This window comes from Mesocricetus auratus, unplaced genomic scaffold (assembly GCF_017639785.1).
Source record: "Mesocricetus auratus isolate SY011 unplaced genomic scaffold, BCM_Maur_2.0 Super-Scaffold_100013, whole genome shotgun sequence".
Lineage (NCBI taxonomy): Eukaryota > Metazoa > Chordata > Mammalia > Rodentia > Cricetidae > Mesocricetus > Mesocricetus auratus.
Genome location: NW_024429196.1, coordinates 20,931,900 through 20,951,862, shown reverse-complemented (window position 1 = coordinate 20,951,862; position 19,963 = coordinate 20,931,900). Strand labels below are relative to the sequence as shown.

The 19,963-nt window shown below is 39.8% G+C and overlaps 1 protein-coding gene across 1 annotated transcript in view; it reads right to left on the bottom strand.

Annotated features, from left to right (window-relative positions):
- Itga8 (integrin subunit alpha 8) overlaps window positions 1-19,963 on the bottom strand; it is a 174,543-nt gene that overhangs the window by 96,830 nt on the left and 57,750 nt on the right. The window contains exons 12-13 of the mRNA XM_040755473.1: window positions 15,224-15,429; window positions 12,925-13,116 (exon numbers count right to left, since the gene is read on the bottom strand). Coding sequence (XP_040611407.1) covers window positions 12,925-13,116; window positions 15,224-15,429 — 398 coding nt within the window. The remainder of the gene's footprint in view (window positions 1-12,924; window positions 13,117-15,223; window positions 15,430-19,963) is intronic.

Sequence of the window (19,963 nt, the reverse complement as noted above, 5' to 3'; positions counted from 1 at the left end):
TGACTTGACTCTGGGGCTTTGATTTTATCAGTGTTTGATCCACGGATGGATTAAATTTTTGAACAGAAATTGAGAAGTGTCACTATGGAAGGTGGAACCAGGTTGGAGGAAGTAGATTCCTGGAGGCTTTAGATCTGAAGTATCCCAAACAGTCTTCCTGGGGGTGGCATCTTCTATGGCCTTCCTTGAAGTATCCCAAACAGTCTTCCTGGGGGCGACATCTTCTCATGGCCTTCCCTGACACTGCTTTACTGAGCTCCCTACCTTCTCTGGTGTAAGCTGATCTTCCATGTCTCCCACCGCGATGAACCAAAACTACTAAGAGTCAAACAACTATACCCTACTTTAAATTATTTTATATGTTGTCATAGATGTTAAAAATCTAACACAGCTCTACAGTATCTTGAACAGCTGATGAAGCTAGTTGAGATAAAGCTAGGAGCAAGAGCTAAAGCTGCCAAGAAAGAACTTACACTTTAAGTGGAAGCCCCACGAGAGAAGTATTAAAGTTCATTTTCGTTATCTTTTCTTATATTCCTATGCTCATTCTACACAGAGATAAAGTGGCTTACTAAGTTCCAGTAGGATTAGAAGTCAGTGGTGCATAAAAGAGATAGGGATATTGATTCATAGGTAAAGACATGTGCCTGTGAAGTAGTTGGCATATTGATTCATGTTCATTCATTCATTCCTTCATTCATTCACTCATTCAATCAATCATTTACTTATCCACCTAGTCTTTACCTGGTGTTTTATGTATCAGTCAATGGTTTGAGCACCAAGACTCCAATGTAAACAAAAACATACGCATCCCTTGGTTTTAAGAAGGACATTCATCAAATAATCACTAGCTTAATAACTTTCATCTGAGATGTGTGTTTCTAGGGAGTTTCAACAGTCAAGGAAGGCTTTATGAAGAAGTGACATTTGACCTGAGAAAAATATGTGGAAAGAAAAAATATGTGCCATTTTCTGGCCAGGGTGTGCCAAGACTTTGAAACAGAAGGGATGCATAAAAAGAAAGACACTAAAATAGTATTAATTTTTCACAATAATAAATTCAAATCACTTATAGACAGAATGGAAAATAAGAGGTCAGAAGTAATGTGAGATCTCTAGCACTGTCATGTTTAGGCTTAATCTAGCTCTACATGCTGCTCTTGCCCCTCACCTGCTTAAAAGAAGCTGTGGCAAGGCACCTGGATTTTACCAGTTATGTCTTTACAAGCAAGATCAAGGGTAAGTGATAAGCTTATTTTACTCCATGATACCATGGTTTTCAGAAAGAAGCCAGAATACACTGTGGCTACTTAGAAGCTAATTAGTTCAAATTTAATCTGTCAGATGGCACCTTGTACATAAATATAATAGCCATACAATTTAAGCTCTTTTATCTGGGGTGAGAAATGCCACAATTTTACCAATTTCAAGTTGGATATTACTTAAATATGCGCTAGAATAGACTTTGGGATGAAATATTCACCAAATACTTATGGAAGTTTTAGCTTAGACTTAGATCCTTTGGGTAAGTTATGTTTAGTTTTAAGACTAGTGATATAGCTTTGGATGGAAAGCACACTGTTTCAACATGGCCCCATCCCCGGGGGCAAACAGGAAGGCACACCATTTCAACATGGCCACCTCCTCAGGGGTACACCAGAGACATTGTAGATAGAGTGACCACAGCTCCTGTTCCCCAGGAGCCATCCCTCTTGGTTTCTGAGAATCTGTCTCTTACTGATTGCATTAAGGTGTCCCTTCAGTAAGTCCCAGGAACCATCCTATCTTTGTCTACTCTGTGCTAGAGTTGCATGTGTACATGTTCCTGTTTGTTTGGTTGTTATTTTGTTTTTCACATGGGTTCTGAGATAAAATTCAGGTACTCATGCTTGTGGAGCAAAAACCTTCTTAACTGAGTCATTACCCCAACCTTCATATATGCATATCTTATGCTATCAACTGAGAAGTATGCACAGTAGCTCCTATGCCATCTTCTTTTTTCCTTTTTTACTTAAATTAGAAACAATATTACTTTATGTATCAGTTCTCTCTCCCTCCCATTCTCCCATGCCCCCCACCAACCCCCATCCTATCCCTCTTCTGCTCTGTAGAAAGGGTGAGGCCTTCTATGGGGGAATCATCAAAGTCTGTCACACCATTTGGGACAGGGCCTAGGCCCTCCCCTGTGTGTCTAGGCTGAAAGAATATCCCTCTATGGAGAATGGGCTCCCAATGTCTATTCATACACTAGATATAAATGCTGTTCCATTACCATACCTGGGGCCCCATAGACTGCCCTGGCCTCCTAACTGACACCCACGTGCAGGATGCCTGGTTCCATCCTAAAGCTGTCAGACTGGGGTTCATCAGCTTCCCCTTGTTCATATCAGCTGTTTCTGTGGGTTTCCCCAGCATGGTCTTGATCCCTTTGCTCATCATTCCTCCCTCTCTACAACTGTATTCCAGGAATTCAGCTCAGTACTGAGCTGCAGGTCTCTGTTTCTGTTTCCATCATCTACTGAATGAAGGCTCTATGGTGGCATGTAAGGTAGCCATCAATCTCATTATAGGGGAAGGGCATTTAAGATAGCCTCTCCACTATTGCTTAGATTCTTAGTTGGGGTCATCATAGTATATCCATCTTCTGGAGGATGTGAGCCTGGACAGTGTTAGCAATATGTCACAGAAATAAAAAGTTAGAATATTTACAAGTGTCCGGACTGGAGAAGGAAGATATTTTGAGTTCATCTCAACTGTACCTAGGGTAATTGTATAATTCTTATCACCCAAGAGTCACTAATCAATTATCATAGCAAACTTTACAGCATGGAAATAGGTACATGTTATAAATATGGGCTTTTTTGCCCCTGGATAATAGTAGCACAACATTTGTAAATATACCTTTAAATGTAAGAGAATATTTGGAAGATTGAAGAGATAGAAAGTAGATAAATAAACATCTTATTCTGTTCATTGTAAAGACTGAGACTGTTTTCAAGTATTAAATTAAATTTCAAGTATTATATTTCTTATTGCATTTCTTACACAGTATAAATTATTTAACATATGATTCAAGGTCTTTTAACATCTATCTTAACTTTCAATCTATCTTAACTTTCCTTCCTCCATTTATGCTCCTATCAATGTGAGTCAAATTGTTTTAAAAGTAAAAGGAAGACAGTATTTCCTCCAGGCTTGGAAATCAGGCCCAAAGAGCTGACTCACTATTTAATTCAATGGTATGTCCTCTTTATCTGGAATGGTGCTAGGCACTTGGAAGGTGCTTACTATATATTTGTTGAATCAATGAATAATTGCTCACCTCAAAACATCTCTTCATTGTCATATGATCAATATTCTTCTATTATTTTTAATAATAAAGAAAATTTGTGACTGTTCTAGACATTGGCTGAGTGATGTTTATATTGCCTGAGTACCTGTTATTAACAAATGAAGTTAGGAAATTCTGACTCACCAAGTTAAGCTATGTGTTAAAATATGTAATTCGCTGATTTCAAATAGTATGAGTTGTTTGGGGTGGAAGGAGATAACAATAAACAGATGATATGGAGTAAGGTAGCCTATTTAATTCAGCACATTACAAGTTTTGTCTTTGGCATTCTACTAGCAATGTGAAAACTTGATGTTCAGATCTTGATTGCCAGATATCACTCTTAAAGGAAAAAGAAAGGAAATAATTGTGGCTCCTTAAAGAATGGTTGGCTGCAAGTTCTGCAAAGAACACATATACACACACATACACACACATACATGCATGCACACACACATATACATGCACGCACGCACACGCACGCATGCATTTGCACACACACAATGATCCTGGAATATCATGTGCTGTTTTAGGCTATGGAAATGTTCATAGAAAGATGGGCAATATCAAAAAGTCAGTGAAGCCCATGAAAAGTTCCCTTGTCACTCAATGTGGAACAGATTCAGAAACGTTAAGTGGACATAGGAATGAACTATGACAAAAATGAAATAGGTATCTATGATTCTATAATAGTATTAATAAATAAATCTATATAAATAGTTATATATTTCCTATATTAGAGCTACAGTGAATAATTTTAAATATAGAATAAATTTAAATACAGCTCAGTTTGTCAGTAATAACTCTGCAGGCAAGACTTATTATGGATGCTAAGATTAGTGAAGAAACACAGGAGAAAGAAACAAGCTATTTCCATGGTCTAATAGTATTTTTCTAAATAGATTCACTGTAACAGAAAACAAGCAACTTTCTAGCAGGGAAACCTTGATGGCAGCCCCTATGCAAGGAAAACAGATACAAGAACACAATGGCATCACACTCCCTTGATGGAGTGCATCCAGAAATGGAGAGTCAACCTGGGTGCTGTTCTTGTCAAATACATGGCCTCAGTCTTATTCTAGGTGAGCATCTGACAAAGCTAAGCTCAGTCCTATTCAAAATGCCTGACCAATATTCTTCAAATATACCAAGGTTGTGACAGCAAATAAAAAATCAAGGGAGTGTCAGCAACTGAAATAAGAAAACCTGACAAGATTCAGTGCAGGATCCTTGATTGGATCTGGAATGGAAAGAAGGATGGAAGAACTAAAAACAATTAAGCCCTATTGAATTTCTAATGGATCTCTTATTAGTTGGTGGCTGTTGAACTACAATTATATAGGCCGCCACCACTCATAGGGGACTCTGAGTAGGACTCATCATGAGATATATGAGTGTCTTCATAATTTTTCTGTAAATCTAAAACATGCCCAAAAGTACCCAAGAAAATGTTTTATAATTTCATTAGATCCTTTTTATAAAGGCAAATCCTTAGTGACCAACACAATATTACAGAAGCGCCTGGCCTGGATGGGGGGAGATAAAGCAGGTGTGTATTGATGTCAGACCTTTGGAGTAGCAACTTACATACCTATCCAACTTCTAGATGGTGAAAGGGAGGCTCAGAGATGGGGAGCTGCTAAGGGAGATGGGGAGACCCATAAACTAAGACCCTTTACCTCTCTATTACTTTTGGCTTGATTCAAACTCAAGAACGTGTTCAGCTGAATTAATTCAATTCCATTAACTCATAGGTTATGTTAACAAGAATTGCATTATTCTAATTTCTAATGTGTTATAATGAATTCATGAGCACCATGCCTCAGTAAGAATGTCACATTTGCTTTGTGCACATGCTTTAGAAGGGCTGTTAAAAATGGATCATAAGCTTTCACTACATGATTCGAGTGCAGTTCAACTTAACTGCAGATCAATGGTTTTAAGGTCCTTAAAGTTTAATGAAAATACATTATTGCCTTTGGGTAAAAGCTCCATTTACTTCCCCTTATGTGGAGATTCATATAGCTTACTTATTTGCTTACATTACCCTCTCTGTGTGCCTCTGTCTGTCTCTCCCTCTCTGTCACCCTATCCTTCTCTATCTTTCTGTGTTTCCCTATCCCTTTCTCCACCGCTCCCCACCCCCGCTACCCTCCCTTCTACTCCCACTCTTCCCAGCCCTCATTAAAACAGATGGGTCATTTTATTTCATTGAGTGTAATTGTCTGAAATGGCTTCATGATATAATCACCGTATATTAGGAGCCCAAACAAGACAATGATAGTCTTGGCCCTCAGCCCATGTTTTCTCCAGTTTTTATTGCTTGTGAGATTTGTGTTCCTCAGCAGAGTCTGCGGGTCCCTCCTCCATCCTCTGATGCCTGGCCTATGTGTCTGGCAGGCTGTGTTGCTATGCAATCGTGGTTAACAGGATTAGACGAGATCACTGGATTTTAGGAGTCTCAACTATCACAGCTGTTTCTTCTCTGACATGTTTTCACTCAATTAATGTACACAAGACTCCTCTGGCCAGCCCTTGGCTTCCAGTGAGGACCAAATAGAAAGTTAAACACATCTCCATTTTGGTTTTCAGATGGAAATATCTGTGATTCCTATTTATGAGTGTGTGCCAGGGACAACACGTATGCATATAAAACATCTAAGAATATGGATACCATAAATGCAAGAGAAAAATATCACATATTATTTTTAGAATCAAATCTCTACATTTCTGTAACTACATCTCCCCTCACATGGTATGGACTTTTCCTGCATCAGTATTCGAGTTATTGTTCATACTCACCTCTCCCTTACTCTCTTCTACTCCTCTGTAATAGTCAGAGTTTGTCATTCCTGTTTTTAGTCTACCTTTCATTTACACAATTTAGAAGTCCCTTCCTCTCTATTTCCATTGTCATCACATAGACGGGTCTAACTGGAATATAATTACACATTTCAATGGCTAAGGGACTAGAAAATAGGTGCATTTCCTATCTCTGCCACCCAGCAAAGAATAGACAGAGAAGTCCTTGATGCCTCATCTCCCACCCAGGGTGGCAGTGACTCAGTAACGGGTGGACTGTGTCATCACAGGGGATAGCAATCTCCAAGATATAGGGGACATTTCTGCGGAGGCATTGCCACCCAGGGGGCTCCCAGTAGCTGTAACTTGACTCTTCTCCCTGTTTGGGACTAAGGAAACAAACATATCCCTATAGAGAACCATGGGGGTTTGTTTATTCAAGCAAAAGAAAAGAATGCTCCCTAGCATTCAAATGAAAAAGTGGATCTCCAAAATGCATAATTTAAAAAGTAAAATAAACAGTTGCCATTTCTTAGGTGTTCTATATAACTTAATCTCATGTGATCTCAATTTGTATCACACAATTTAGCCGATTTGGGTGTTGTATGTATCTGCATATATACAGGTGTACATGCTCATAGACCAGACAAAGACAATGGGTGCCTTGTTCTATGATTCTACACCTTACTCCCTTGAGACAAGGTCTCTCTAGAGCTACACTGGCAGCCAGAAAGCCCTGGAAATCCTTCTGTCTTTACCCTTGTTGCCCCAGGGCTGTGTGTGTATGAGTAGACACTCCCAGCTTTTATGTGGGTGCTGGAGATTTGAACTCAGGTCTTCACATTTGTACAGTTGAGTTATCTTGGCCACTGAGCCATCTTTGCAGTCCTACACCATTTAACTTTTACATCTTTACCTTGCGTCTGATTTTATAGGTGAGGAAACTAAGGTTAAGATATTTTCTCACTCTTACACAGCTATATATTAGGGAAGTCAGACTAGTAGAATACAATTTCTCAAAATCTATCACCAAACACGTCTGTGACAAAGTAGTTTTGGCTCTGTCTATGACAACCAGATTCCATTCCTATTTTAAGATACACACAGTATTTTGTAAGAATCTTTCCCAACTTAGTAGTGCAAATAAATACACACAACTCTGCAAACACCCCTAGGAAGTAGAAACTCACAGAAGCCAAACAGCCCCTTGAGTGTCAAACCAATCAGTGGGAATCTGAACAGGGGTATTCTTAGTTCAAGTCCAAGTTCAGATATGCTCCGCTGACTTTACTACTACAGGGAGATCTTTGAGACTCACTGGCTGCCAGGCAAGCTCTAGTCCAGTGAGAGATCCTGCTTCAAGGGAACAAGGCAGAGAGTAAGAGAACAGGTCACTCAATGGCTTCCATAAACATATGGCCACTTGTAATGGCACGCACATGTGCCCACATACCCCCATACACGTACGCACACACACGCGCACGCACACACACACACACTCATGTTTATAATTGCAAAAATTTTAATAATACATTTGACCACATGCTTGGTCAGTTCTGGCATCACTTCTTGCAAAGGCAGGGAGACAGAACGGCCCTCTCAAAAAAAAGGCATATTGCATATTGAACTTGCTGAATTAAAGCATGTAACAACTATCCCTACCCATTCTCTCTGAAGACAGCAGTCAGGCTGTATTAAGAACATTATACTTTGTGTTGCTGTTTATGAATTGAGGCAATGTCCTGCCACTGTCACAAGGGGGGCTAATAGCAGGCTGCCCAGGAAGGCTATGTAGTAGGCAATAAAGACAATCGAAACCACTGTGTTATACTGCTGAGACTACTGGTGTTACACTGAGTGTTCATTTCAATCAAAGCCATTGTAACCCCATCAATGACTTCAGTTGCCACCACTGTTGGTAAGCACAATTTTTAGTTGTTTTCCAGTTGGTGAAAACTTCAAGGAGTTGGCTTGGTCCAAATGTAGAATTTCAAATCTGTTTGTATTTCTGATTGACTTAGAATGGAAGGCATGAAGAAAGCGCCTGTGTGAATACTTGAGTGTGCCTCTGGCCTTCTCTGGTGAAGGAATTCCCTGCTGAATTCTGCCCTCACTTGCTTCTTGACTGGGTGAAACCGGTATGTGTATCATGTGCATTAGTTTTGATTTTGGAACTAGTTCATGTTCTGGAAGTGATCAGGGAATTGAAGGTGCCTGTTTATGAAACTACAGAGCCTGGGTACTTTCTTCTGGCAATGCATATAATCAAGACCAAATGATTATAAAATTTCTAAAACCTAACACTATTTCTCTCATATATTTTTTAATGCACAAGCATATCATTCAATATTTTAAACTTCTGTGAATCTGTTTTATTCTATTCCCCCAAAAGCTGCATTTTCCAAATGTAAGTATTTCATAAATTTGCAATTTTTTTTACATTCTATGGATTTCCTGGAGAAAAATCAAGAAAGTCATGATATGGGAGCTGGGGTAATGGCTCAGTGGGTAAAAGTCCTTGCTCTGACAGCATGAGGATATGAACTCAAATTCCTCAACACTCAGGTGAAAAAGAAGGAAAATCCTGGGCATGACTCTCTCTCTCTCTCTCTCTCTATATATATATATATATATATATATATGTATATATATATATATATATACATATATATATATATATCTCCTGCTGAAAACAGCCAGCTTTCAGTTTAATGAGACCCTGTCTCAAGACAATAAAACAGAAAGAGACAAAGAAAACCCCTGACATCTTACTCTGGTCTCCACACAAATATGTATGTGTGCCTGTGTGCACACACACAAACCACAATACAGGTGGAGAGGAAGGAGGAGGAGGAAGAAGAGAAGGAGGACAGAGATAGAGAGAGAGAAGAGAAATTGCAAAAATACAAAATGGGTTTTTCTAACAGTCTAGCATGAAGGCTGTCTGTTACACCTTGAACATCTAATTAGGAAGGACTGAGCAATAGATGTTCAGTAAGTTAAGAAGGTTCTCATGGTCTTTAGCAGGTGGTAATTGACAGATATGAAATCTTACTGTGTCTGAATTGCCCCACTGATTGGCATACCACACAGCCACTGTTTCAGTGCCCCTGTCCTCTGGACCTGCAGCCCTGGATAAGCTCCATGTTCCCAACATACCACATCCCTACCCTGTATCGTCATTGTATGGTCAAAGTCATCCCAGCCACACAATGTTTACAAATCATCACTCCACCATAGCTCTGGAACTCCTCAGTATTTACTGTTTGAGTGAATGGGATGATACCACTTTGTAGCTAGCTGTTAAAGTCTGTAAACTGGAAGCCATCCAAAAATCCACCCTCTCCTTACCCTGTGCATATAACAGTTACCTACCAAGATGTTCTTCATTTGTTTACATTCTTATGACCATATTGTCACAACCAAGATCAAGGTAACTCTCATCTTCCACTGAACTATATTATACATCCCCCATTGATCCAGTTCCCTCACTGAAGCTAGTGTAAAACATATGGGTTCTGTCCTTTTCCCACCACTGTAGAGGACATGCCCGCATGGTTTCTCAGTGTGCCTCCAGCTTTGCTGTCTGCCTCCTGCCCTGTGATTTGCCAGTGAGTCTGGGTGCCTCTGAGCTGTTTCAGGAAGTCATGTTTCCCTCCCTGCCTTCCCTCCACGGCTGTTTCATACTCAGCCCTCATATGAGGTTAACTTAGTAGTCCTCTACAAACAGCCAGGAACAGCCACCAAATGCGAATGAGCTTCACCTCACCAATTACATCAATGCCTGGCCTTGCTGTAAGCATTGCCTATAATTTTAAGTGTGGGAAGGTAGCAGCCTGTCTAGCCACAACACAGTGCATAGTGCATAGCAGAGCCAAACACACACTTTTTGACAGAATGAAGTGTCTTACTTATCTTTCTTCTAAGCCTCTAAACTGAAGTAACCAACATAAAAACAAGGTTGAGAGATCTAAAATCAGTATTTCATTTCAAATAATATTTTCCTTTATATTGTTTTTCTCATTTCTTATTATCATTATTATTCTCTGCGGTCATTTTTGTTTTATTGACTTGGGTAGGGTTGCCACACTGGATGCTTACTGGGATGCCTGCTTAATCTACAAGTCAATTCTTGCCTGTTTTGGAAAAATCTCACCCTTTGTCTCAGAGTCTATCCAAGTTCTTCCCAGAGGGCTAAGATGAGGTGCAGACTTTAAGTGGATTCAAGTGACATATATCATCCCTGCAGTTGGGAGGAGAAACAGCTCACCCCATGTATAGAGAAATCTGGTCTAGAGAGAAAGTGGACCAAGGAGAAGGGAGGAGAGGACAGGGTAGGAGGAGGATAATGGAGAGGAGGTGATAAGGAGAGAGGGAAGAAGAGGAGAGGGAATATATAAGAGTAAGGGGAGAAAGAGGAGTATGAGACATAAAGAGGGGATAGCAGAGAATAGAGGAGACAAGAAAGAGAAGGGAATGAGAGGAGACAGGAGGGAGTAGAGGTGAGATGACATGGGGTGGAAGTGGAGGAGAAGAGGAAGGAGGAGAGGATGGAGGGGAAGAGGGAAGGAAAAAGGACAGAGAAAGGGCTGGAGGAGAAGAAAGAGGAAGAGAGAAGAGGGGAGTTAGGAGAATGAGAGGAGAAAGAGATGCCAATGGGGGAGGGGAGGTAGATGAAAGAAAGCGAGAGGACAAATTGTAGAGAAGAGGAGAAAAGAGAACAGGACAGAGAGGAAATCAAGGCAGGAGAGAGAGGAGAAAGCACTGGTGTCTGAAAAGTAAAATATTTTTCAATGTGTCTTCCTCATTCAGCTCTTCCAGATTAGACTGTAGCCTGTGGTTCATTCATACCTTGCATTGGTAGCAACAACACAAGAACAATCTGGAAAAGAGATCTGCTGCTTAGCTTGATATCCATGTGAGGAGAAATGAAATGTGGAAGCTTGGGTAAAGGTTCTTCACAAGGAGGAAAAGCATACACCTTTGCTGCAGGTGTGGCAACGAAGACTCTGGGACATGCTTTGGAAAGTAGACTGCTGGGTTCAAAACTCAAATACCTTAATGCCTCTCAGAGTTGACAAATCAAAGTATCCAAGGCATACCACATCTTCAGCTTTTACAGACAGTCTCAGTAAGTACCTGGAATACATGCTAAATTCAGAACCCAATCCAAATCCCATTTCCCTACAGCTCATCCAGATGCAATGTGAAGCCCGGTCAGGGCTGCGTGCTGAGAGCTTGTGAAGAGAGACCTGGGGAAGGCTCTCAAGTTATTCTACCCTCCTGCCCTGTCCTGATCATTTGGAAGGAATATAATCTGATGGGAAAGTTGTGTTGTGTTAGCCTCATTTGGCCCTTATTCAGCCTTCACAGGAAGCAGTGAACTGGCTGTTTGACTGACACATCTTCTACTTCCTTGCCCTGTAGAAGGCACAGCCATTCTGCCCATCAAGTTCTCTATTATTACCATGGGGAAAGGATGTTTATGACAGACATAGTGAAAAGGCATAACTTTCTCAATAAACTGAAGTTGCAACACAAGAGTTGGATTTCATTAATCACTTTGAATTTGTTGGAATAGCAACAACACAAGAGATCTTGAGTTTTTAACCAGTCAAAACTAGAATACATTATATAGGAAACCCCTCACCACTATCAAACTATTAGCCATCATTGATTAGTATTGTATAGCTTAAGAAAATGAATTTATCTACACTTTTTTGGCATTGCCACCGGTAGTATTAACACACAGCATGATCCCAGTCCTCTCTCAGCCTACTGTAACAGCTCTACCAGTGCTTTGGAAGGTTTCTGGAATTTTGTAAGAATATGTTGTTATCTTGTTTTGCCTAATCTCAGAGGAGAAACAAAAGGCAAATAATTAAAATCAGGGGTGTGTATTTGCACAGTCAGCCTACTGAACTTCTTCCCCAAACCAAAGAACATCCTATAGATATAAAATTCCCAATTAGGGGAAAAGATGGTAGAAAGAGATAGGCTTTAATAAACAAAGCTGTTCATCATGTATTAATGATTTCTAATATTTATTAAGGCCATAATAAAAGAAACAAATGATCAATGAACCATGAAACCTAGAAGCCTAATGCTCTCCACTAAATTTTCTGATTGTCAAACTAATCCTTTAAGACAAACTCATATTTTTGTGGCATCTGCAAAATATGAATTATCTGTTTGTACTGTATGGGTTGCCATGCACCCTCATTGTGAAATTAGCAGCCAAGAAGAGATTATGTTTCCTATCACGAACCATTTCTTTCTTTCTTTCCCTAATTAAAAATTAAAATTGTCAATCTGTCTTTGAAAAGGCCAGGAATATGACTGGAAAGTACACTCTGAAAACATGCAACTTACAACAAAAAATTGAGGTTATCACTGATTAATGGTAACTCTGAGCTTCAAAGGGAATGATAGGTTAAAATGAATTGCTTTAGGCAGGTATCTGAAGCCAGCTGAATGTCAATAGAGGCCACATTACTTTGAGATTTCAATAAGAACATAGGTTGCGCAGTTGACAAGTTTTATGTCCAAGGCAGCTCTTAAAGCCATCTTGCCTTTCTAACATTGTCTCTTGACTATAAAGGGACTGTTGGTTTTGTCTTAAATGCCTGTGAAAGTCACTCTGGAATTATACCAAAAAATAAACCACCTGTGTCATGTTAAACTTGACCTTCATCTTTTCTGAACAAAATGCTTATGCATAATGTATTTCACAGAGAATGGACTCTTGCCAGGAAGCAAGTACTCATGTGGGAAAAGACAGCAGATCTTACCTGGGTAATCATTCTTGTCTATGTCTGCATCTCCTCTTAGAGAAAAGCCAAATCCAGAAGGGATGCTCTGTGACTCCCATATGCCCTGCAGAACTTGGGAAGGCTTGGTGTGCAAGCCTTTTGAGTTCCCATTGTAAATGAGCACTTTGCCTCTTTGATTCTTGCCTGCAAAGGGCACGCCGATGGCAATGTCTACAGAGAACAAAGGAAATTTTAGAAAAATAAATAAATACAACCCAAACCCAGCATCACAGGGCCCAAATGGCTTGTTACACTTTCTAGAGGTTTCTGGAGTATTGTAGCAACAAAGAAGTACCATTGCCTCTTAAGAGCATGGTGAATGTCTGCTGAGAGTACACTAGCTACAGCATGTAGCAAATGCAAAGCCAGTGTAACACTCAACAGCCCTGTGTTTGGAGAGTTTTGTTTTAGGGGGAAGGTAATGAACATTTTGAATAGAGACACAATTAAGGAAATACTGAAATCAATAAATGGTACAGAAAGTATTTTTTTAAATACTGATACAATGGAGAGAGATGGCATTGTTTTAGATGGTTGTGGTCAGACACAGTGTCACTGTGGCTAGCATACAAACTGAAATCTATGGTCAGGAAGGAACCAAGTATGTGATAATTCAGGAGAAGTAGCTACCTTCCAAAGACCCAGAGACAGAAAGAGGGTAGCCCATTTGAGTAGCAGAAAAAGGCAGAACACTATCTACATGGGACCTCAATGACTGAGAGATACAGCCAGGTCCTACCATATATCAGGAGGCTGGAAGACCAGGTAAGATATGGTTTTAGGAGTTTCTTCTTTCAAAAAATTAAAATCAAAAGCTCCAGTCCAATAGAATGTTCTATTTAATACTCCCCTAATCTAATGAACTAAAAGAGCTTATTTTATAATTAAGTGACTAGGAAACCCAGACAGAAGTCATATTACCTAACTCTCACCCAAATATAAAACATCTATCTTCTACCATATCAGGATGGCCCTGTATATCAACTAGAAACTGTTATAGTTTAAAAAGAAGTCTCCAAACAGCAACGAGTTTACCAAATGAGAGGGAGTCTCGTTTGTTGGTGAAATGTCTCACTGAGCCTAATGAGAAGGATTATAAATACACTTTAACTCACCTACCTAAGAGAAAGGATATAACAACTCAGATTGCTGTAAAAATAAAGATATTATCATGTGTTTGGTGGGAAAGAACACTTTCTGTACTCCCTCTAAGTCCATGTCTTTCCAGCTGACCCCAAGGCTAAGCACAGCTAGCCTGGCATTATTTTGCTTGTGTTGTACTCCAGAACACCAAGGCTCAGAGCCCAAGGTGTTCTTCTCTTAGCTTTTAAGACCATCAGAATTGGTTTAAGGGTAAAGACAGTAGAAAATAGGATGAAAAAGACAACTCACGTAATTCAGCATCATGCTTTCCCTGGGAGAGCCATTTTAGAAAGCACAAAGCCAAGGTACTTTGAGGAGAACTTGTCTAATTTATTCTGCCAGAACATAGCATCTAACATGCACTTGGTTTACTTCTCCTGTTCTAGGGCTTGAATCAAGATCCTTCCACAAGCTAGGCAAGTACTGCTGACCTGTATCTGTGACCTAAGCGTGTATGTATGAAGTACTCTAACAATTACTAGTTGCTGATAATTAGTTTCAAAGAAATTCTGAAACACTTGGTACTAGTGCCTGTGAATATCCCTCTGATGGGAATCCTCCCTATGTTAGTGAAGTCCAGAAAATTCCTCTTATAGCTTCCTTTTTGAATGATAAACACACTATACTTTGGTTCTTCACTTACATGTCCTGAAAATGTTTGCAAATTTTGATGTGAGCATGCAGTATTTTCTGAGATGATATTTAGAAAGCATCTATGGATTCCTTACTTAAAGAACCACATTCCCCAATTAAGGTTTTTAACACTATTACTTTGCAATGACATTTACTGACCAAGAATGAGCCAGTATAACAGGTATAACTCAGGTAGTTTTATCAGAATATAGTAATATACTTGCTAATATTTCAGCATGTATTTATCTCTATTCATGGCAAATTTCTATAGCTCTCAAGTCACCATTGAGAAATCACACATGACAAAATTTGTGCAATATCTGGGTTAATCAAAACATAAAACTTAAATTTGCCTTGAGATCTGTTTTTGGAATTTATTGAGTCAACAATAGTACCCAGCCCCCACCATTAAGAAACTTTTAAATAAATGGCTATGGTTTCCTTCTTGCCACAGTAACATGGCCTTAAGGTGTGAGAGAGGCCCACACTTCCTCTAGATTACCGTTGTATCCATCTTGATTCAGGTCCCCCAAGTGGGCCACAGAGCTACCGAATCTCCCAAAAGTCTCCTTGCCGGTGAGGACCTGTGGGTCTTGGAAGACGAGGGCGCTCACTTGTAGGTACAGGTAGACCTGCCCTACTTCTCTAGGGTTACTTTCAAATTCACGGTCCATAAAGAGAGGTGCCCCGATCAATATGTCATCCAGGCTGCAGGGAACAGAGAGAGGGGACAGTCAGCCACCTTGGCAGACAAGGTCTCTGGTATGTTTCCTTTTCTGGGGGCCATTTTACTATCATGAGATTTCATTCATAGCTTTGTTATGTCTACAAAGCAGAATGCTGAAGAAAATAAAGGTTGTTAAATTATCACATTGAACTTTCCAACTATATGAAAAATGACTAAGAAACTGCAAACATTTCATCCTTTCTGGCCTTTTAGTGCATTTCCAGAAACTTTAGTCGCACATGGAAAACATATCAAACAGAACTGAGCAGGTTTTTGTTTTTACCGACACAAGAGTTTGTCTGTAATTTATTGAGCCGACCCTGACTTCTTGAAGTAACAAGATTTCAAATAATTTTTGTCCTGTCCTTCCTTTGGTTAAATAAAAGAGGCCAGAGAAGTAGCTAGTGCTGGCTGGAACACAAATTTGTATTCCTGATGAGATATGCAGTCATTCTGTGTATGTCATAGCTAGAAACTAGTAGATTTTCTTAATGATTTAAAGATGATCTATAACTACAAAAGTGGCTGGAGGTTACTTCTCACAGACGTAAACATCACAGAAGGGACGGACCAGGGAATTTTCTATTTTGTCAGGAGATCTCTAAAGTATTTGATTTTTATTTTCAAAAAATGTAAGAAAATTCCTACTAATCAAAATGCATACTTAGACCTCTACTAATGACTGTTGCTAAGGTAGGTCTGAATACAAGCCTATCTTGGCAGGTGCAATAGTATGAAAACACAAATTTACCTTTGACTCTGTGTCTAAGCAGATCAACACTGAAGTTTGCCAAATTACTTAATTACCTCAATACTTTCATTCACATAATTTTGTTATATATTGTTATATTAATTAATACAGTAATTATATGATAATGCTTTGACAAGTTAGTATAAATATATAAGAGTGATATTAATATATAACATTTATAATATAATATTTAAAATAAGGAATAGAGTAGGAAGTTATTGAAAGCCAGATACTTTATTCTTTCGCTCCTCTTTTCCCTTTTTACTGTTCCCTCCTCTTTTTCTCCCTTCTCCTCTCTTCCCTCTTTTTCTTTCTTCCTTTACCTCTCCCTTTCTCTCTCCTTCCATTCTTCCCTCCTTCGCTCCCCCTATCTTTTCTTTTTTGACAGGATTTTCTGTGTAGCCCAGGTTGACCTTGAACTCATGATCTTCCATTCTCAGCCTCCCAAATGCTGGAGTTATGAGATCAACAATTAACAAATGGGACCTTCTGAAACTAAAAAGCTTTTGTAAGGCAAAGGACACAATCAAAAAGACAAAAAGGCAGGCCACAGAATGGGAAAAGATATTCACTAACCCTACATCTGACAGAGGGCTAATCTCCAAAATTTACAAAGAACTCAAGAAACAAGTCTCCAAAACACCAAAGGATCCACTTGAAAGGTGGGGTACAGAGCTAAATAGAGAATTCTCAGTAGAGGAGGCTAAAATGGCCAAGAGACACTTAAGAAAGTGCTCAACATCCTTAGCCATCAGGGAAATGCAAATCAAAACAACTCTGAGATACCATCTTACTCCTGTCAGAATGGCTAGAATCAAAAACACCGAAGACAATTTATGCTGGAGAGGATGTGGAGAGAGAGGATCACTCCTCCATTGCTGGTGGGAATGCCGACTCATACAGCCTCTTTGGAAATCAGTATGGAGATTCCTCAGGAAAATGGGAATTAATCTACCACTAGACCCAGCAATTCCACTCTTAGGCATTTATCCAAATGAGGCAGGTTCATACAACAAGGGCATCTGCTCCACTATGTTCATAGCAGCATTGTTTGTAATAGCCAGAACCTGGAAGCAACCTAGATGCCCCTCAACTGAAGAGTGGATAGAGAAAATGTGGTACATTTACACAATGGAGTATTACTCAGCAGAAAAAAACAATGGAATCTTGAAATTCGCAGGGAAATGGATAGCACTGGAAGAAACCATCCTGAGTGAGGTAACCCAGTCGCAAAAAGACAAACATGGTATGTACTCACTCATATATGGATTTTAAATATGGATCAGGATAGTGCCAGTCTGCACTTCCACAGATAGAGAGTCTGGGAAACAGGAAAGAACCTAAAAGATATGCATATATGCATAGTACCCAAGAGAAGAGGATGGAGACAAGATCCTCTGAATGGATGGGGAACAGGGCGAGGGGGGGTAGTGGGACCTGGGAAGAGTAGAGGGGTAAAGAGGAAGGGAGTTGGTCATGGGGGAACAGGAAGTTGAGGGGGTGGGGGTAAAATAGGGGGAAGAGGGAATCATAGGATCGAAGACAGATCAGGCACCAGAGTGACCTCGAGTGATCTAAAGGTATAACATCAATTGGCAAGCTAAGCAATAGTGGAAGGACCACCTCGAATGCCCATTCCTGATAATGAACTTGATGTCTATAACTATCCGGGAGCCTTCATCCTGGGACGGATGGAAGCAGAGGCAAACACACAACTAAGCACTGAACTGAACCCAAGGAACCCAGTGACAGAGAGAGAGGAGTGATGAGCAAATTGGCAAGGAATGGGCTGGCAAAACCAGCAGAGACGGCTGATCTGAACAGGGGAGTGCTCTTGGACCCCAGACCGATAGTGGGGAGGCCAGAATGGGACTGATCTGGACCCCCCAAATGTGAGTGTCAGTGAGAAGGCCTGGGCAACCTATGGGGCTCTGAGCTGTGGATCAGTGTCTATCCCTGGTATACAATCTGTCTTCATGTGCCTATGGCACAAAGAGAGATGCTCTCTCAGCCTGGACTCTTAGGGGAGTGCCTTGACCCTACCAAGAGTGAAATGATAGACTCTAGACATCCCCTATGTGGAGGGATTTGGCAATAGGGTGGGAGGGAGGGTGGAAGGGGAGTGCGGGAGGAGGGGAGGGAGAGGGAACTGGGATTGACATGCGAAACAAGCTATTTAAAATTAAAATAAAAAATGATTAAAAAAAAAAAAGAATTCTGTGTACTTTCTTTGAGACAGGGTCTTCCTAATTCTGACCTCCAAATAGGCAAGAGTAACTGGACAACGAGCCCAGGGAGTCTCCTGACTCTATACTTTCTATCACTGAGATTCCAGGAACTGAACTGTGTGTCATATGTTTTATGTGTATTGTGGGGATCAAACACAGAGAAGGGTAAGCTTCACACCAACTAAGCCACCTCCCCAGTCCAAGGTAGCTTTATTTACAAAACGTGCCTTTTTTTCTGGAGAGAAAAGAAGAAGTAGATTCGAGGAAGAGAGGAGGTGTGGGGAGCATTGGAAGGAAAATAGGGAGGGGAAACTGTGATCAAGATATAGAAAAAACAATAAAAACCAGTTCTGATATGTGTATAGAAAACAACCTCCTGAGGTTTTCTAAGGCTCCTTCCTCATTCTGATTTTTTGGGGTCATTGTCACGGTCTCTGTGGCGTTGCAGGAATATTTCTTCATCCTGGTACCCACCACACAAACTCCACAATCTCTGGGTTTCTTTTATTTTTAAATATTTTTGATGTTATAATTACACCATTTTCCCTTGCCATAATCAACACCTTCCTTTATAATCTCCATTCCCCTTTCAAATTCATAGCCCTGTTTCCTTTAGTTGTTCACACACACACACACACACACACTCACATGCAAAGAAAGGAAAAAGGCTACTTTTAATAAGTGGAGACATACAATCCATAAAACAATATATCTAAAATAGATAAGACATGCTTGAAAAGCTGACTTAATTTTATGCATCATTGTTGATGTGATCTCATACAATTTTTATACCTATAACTCATCATTGGCCATGAAAATTTGTTGAGTACGAGTTTAAACTAGGTAAAAATGTTTTGGTTGTTTGATTGTATGGCTCAGAGTTGACCCTAGGGCCTTGAGTATGATAGACAAGTAATCTACCTCTGTGCTTCACCACAGAGCCAAATTCTCGAAACTACAAAGACACGTTACCTCGTTTTTCTCCCTGACATGTTGATGTTACTTTAAAGGCATTATTACAGAATCAATTACAGGCCAGAATAATTTATCTTCTTTATTCTCAGATTGAATTGGCCTTTAAAATGATAATTGGTAAGCTAAATAGAATTCCATGAGCTTGCCCTCTGCGCAGCTGTCTGCCAATGTCTGTGTGCTGTTGAAGTTATGATCTTGGAGTGTCTAGAGCATGTATTCTGCCAGTGGTTGTCAAAATGTGGTGAACATCTTCACACAGAGACTTTAAGGGAAATAAATCATTTTTTAAAAAACAATTGTCATAAAAAAAAAATTAAAAAAAAAAAAAAAAAAAGATGTGTGCTACCATGTCCAGCTTTAGCATCAAAATCTTTCCAGCAGCTCGAAGTAGTATGAATGTCACACTATACTGACTTCATTGTCCTGACCTCTCCCTGATTTCAGAGCTTACCCATAGTAAAAGTCCACTATCTCTCAGGGTTCTTTTCCTTCTGTTGGTTTGTCTTGTCCAGTTTTGATGTGATAGTTTTTGTTTTATCTTATTATATCTTAAAATGAATG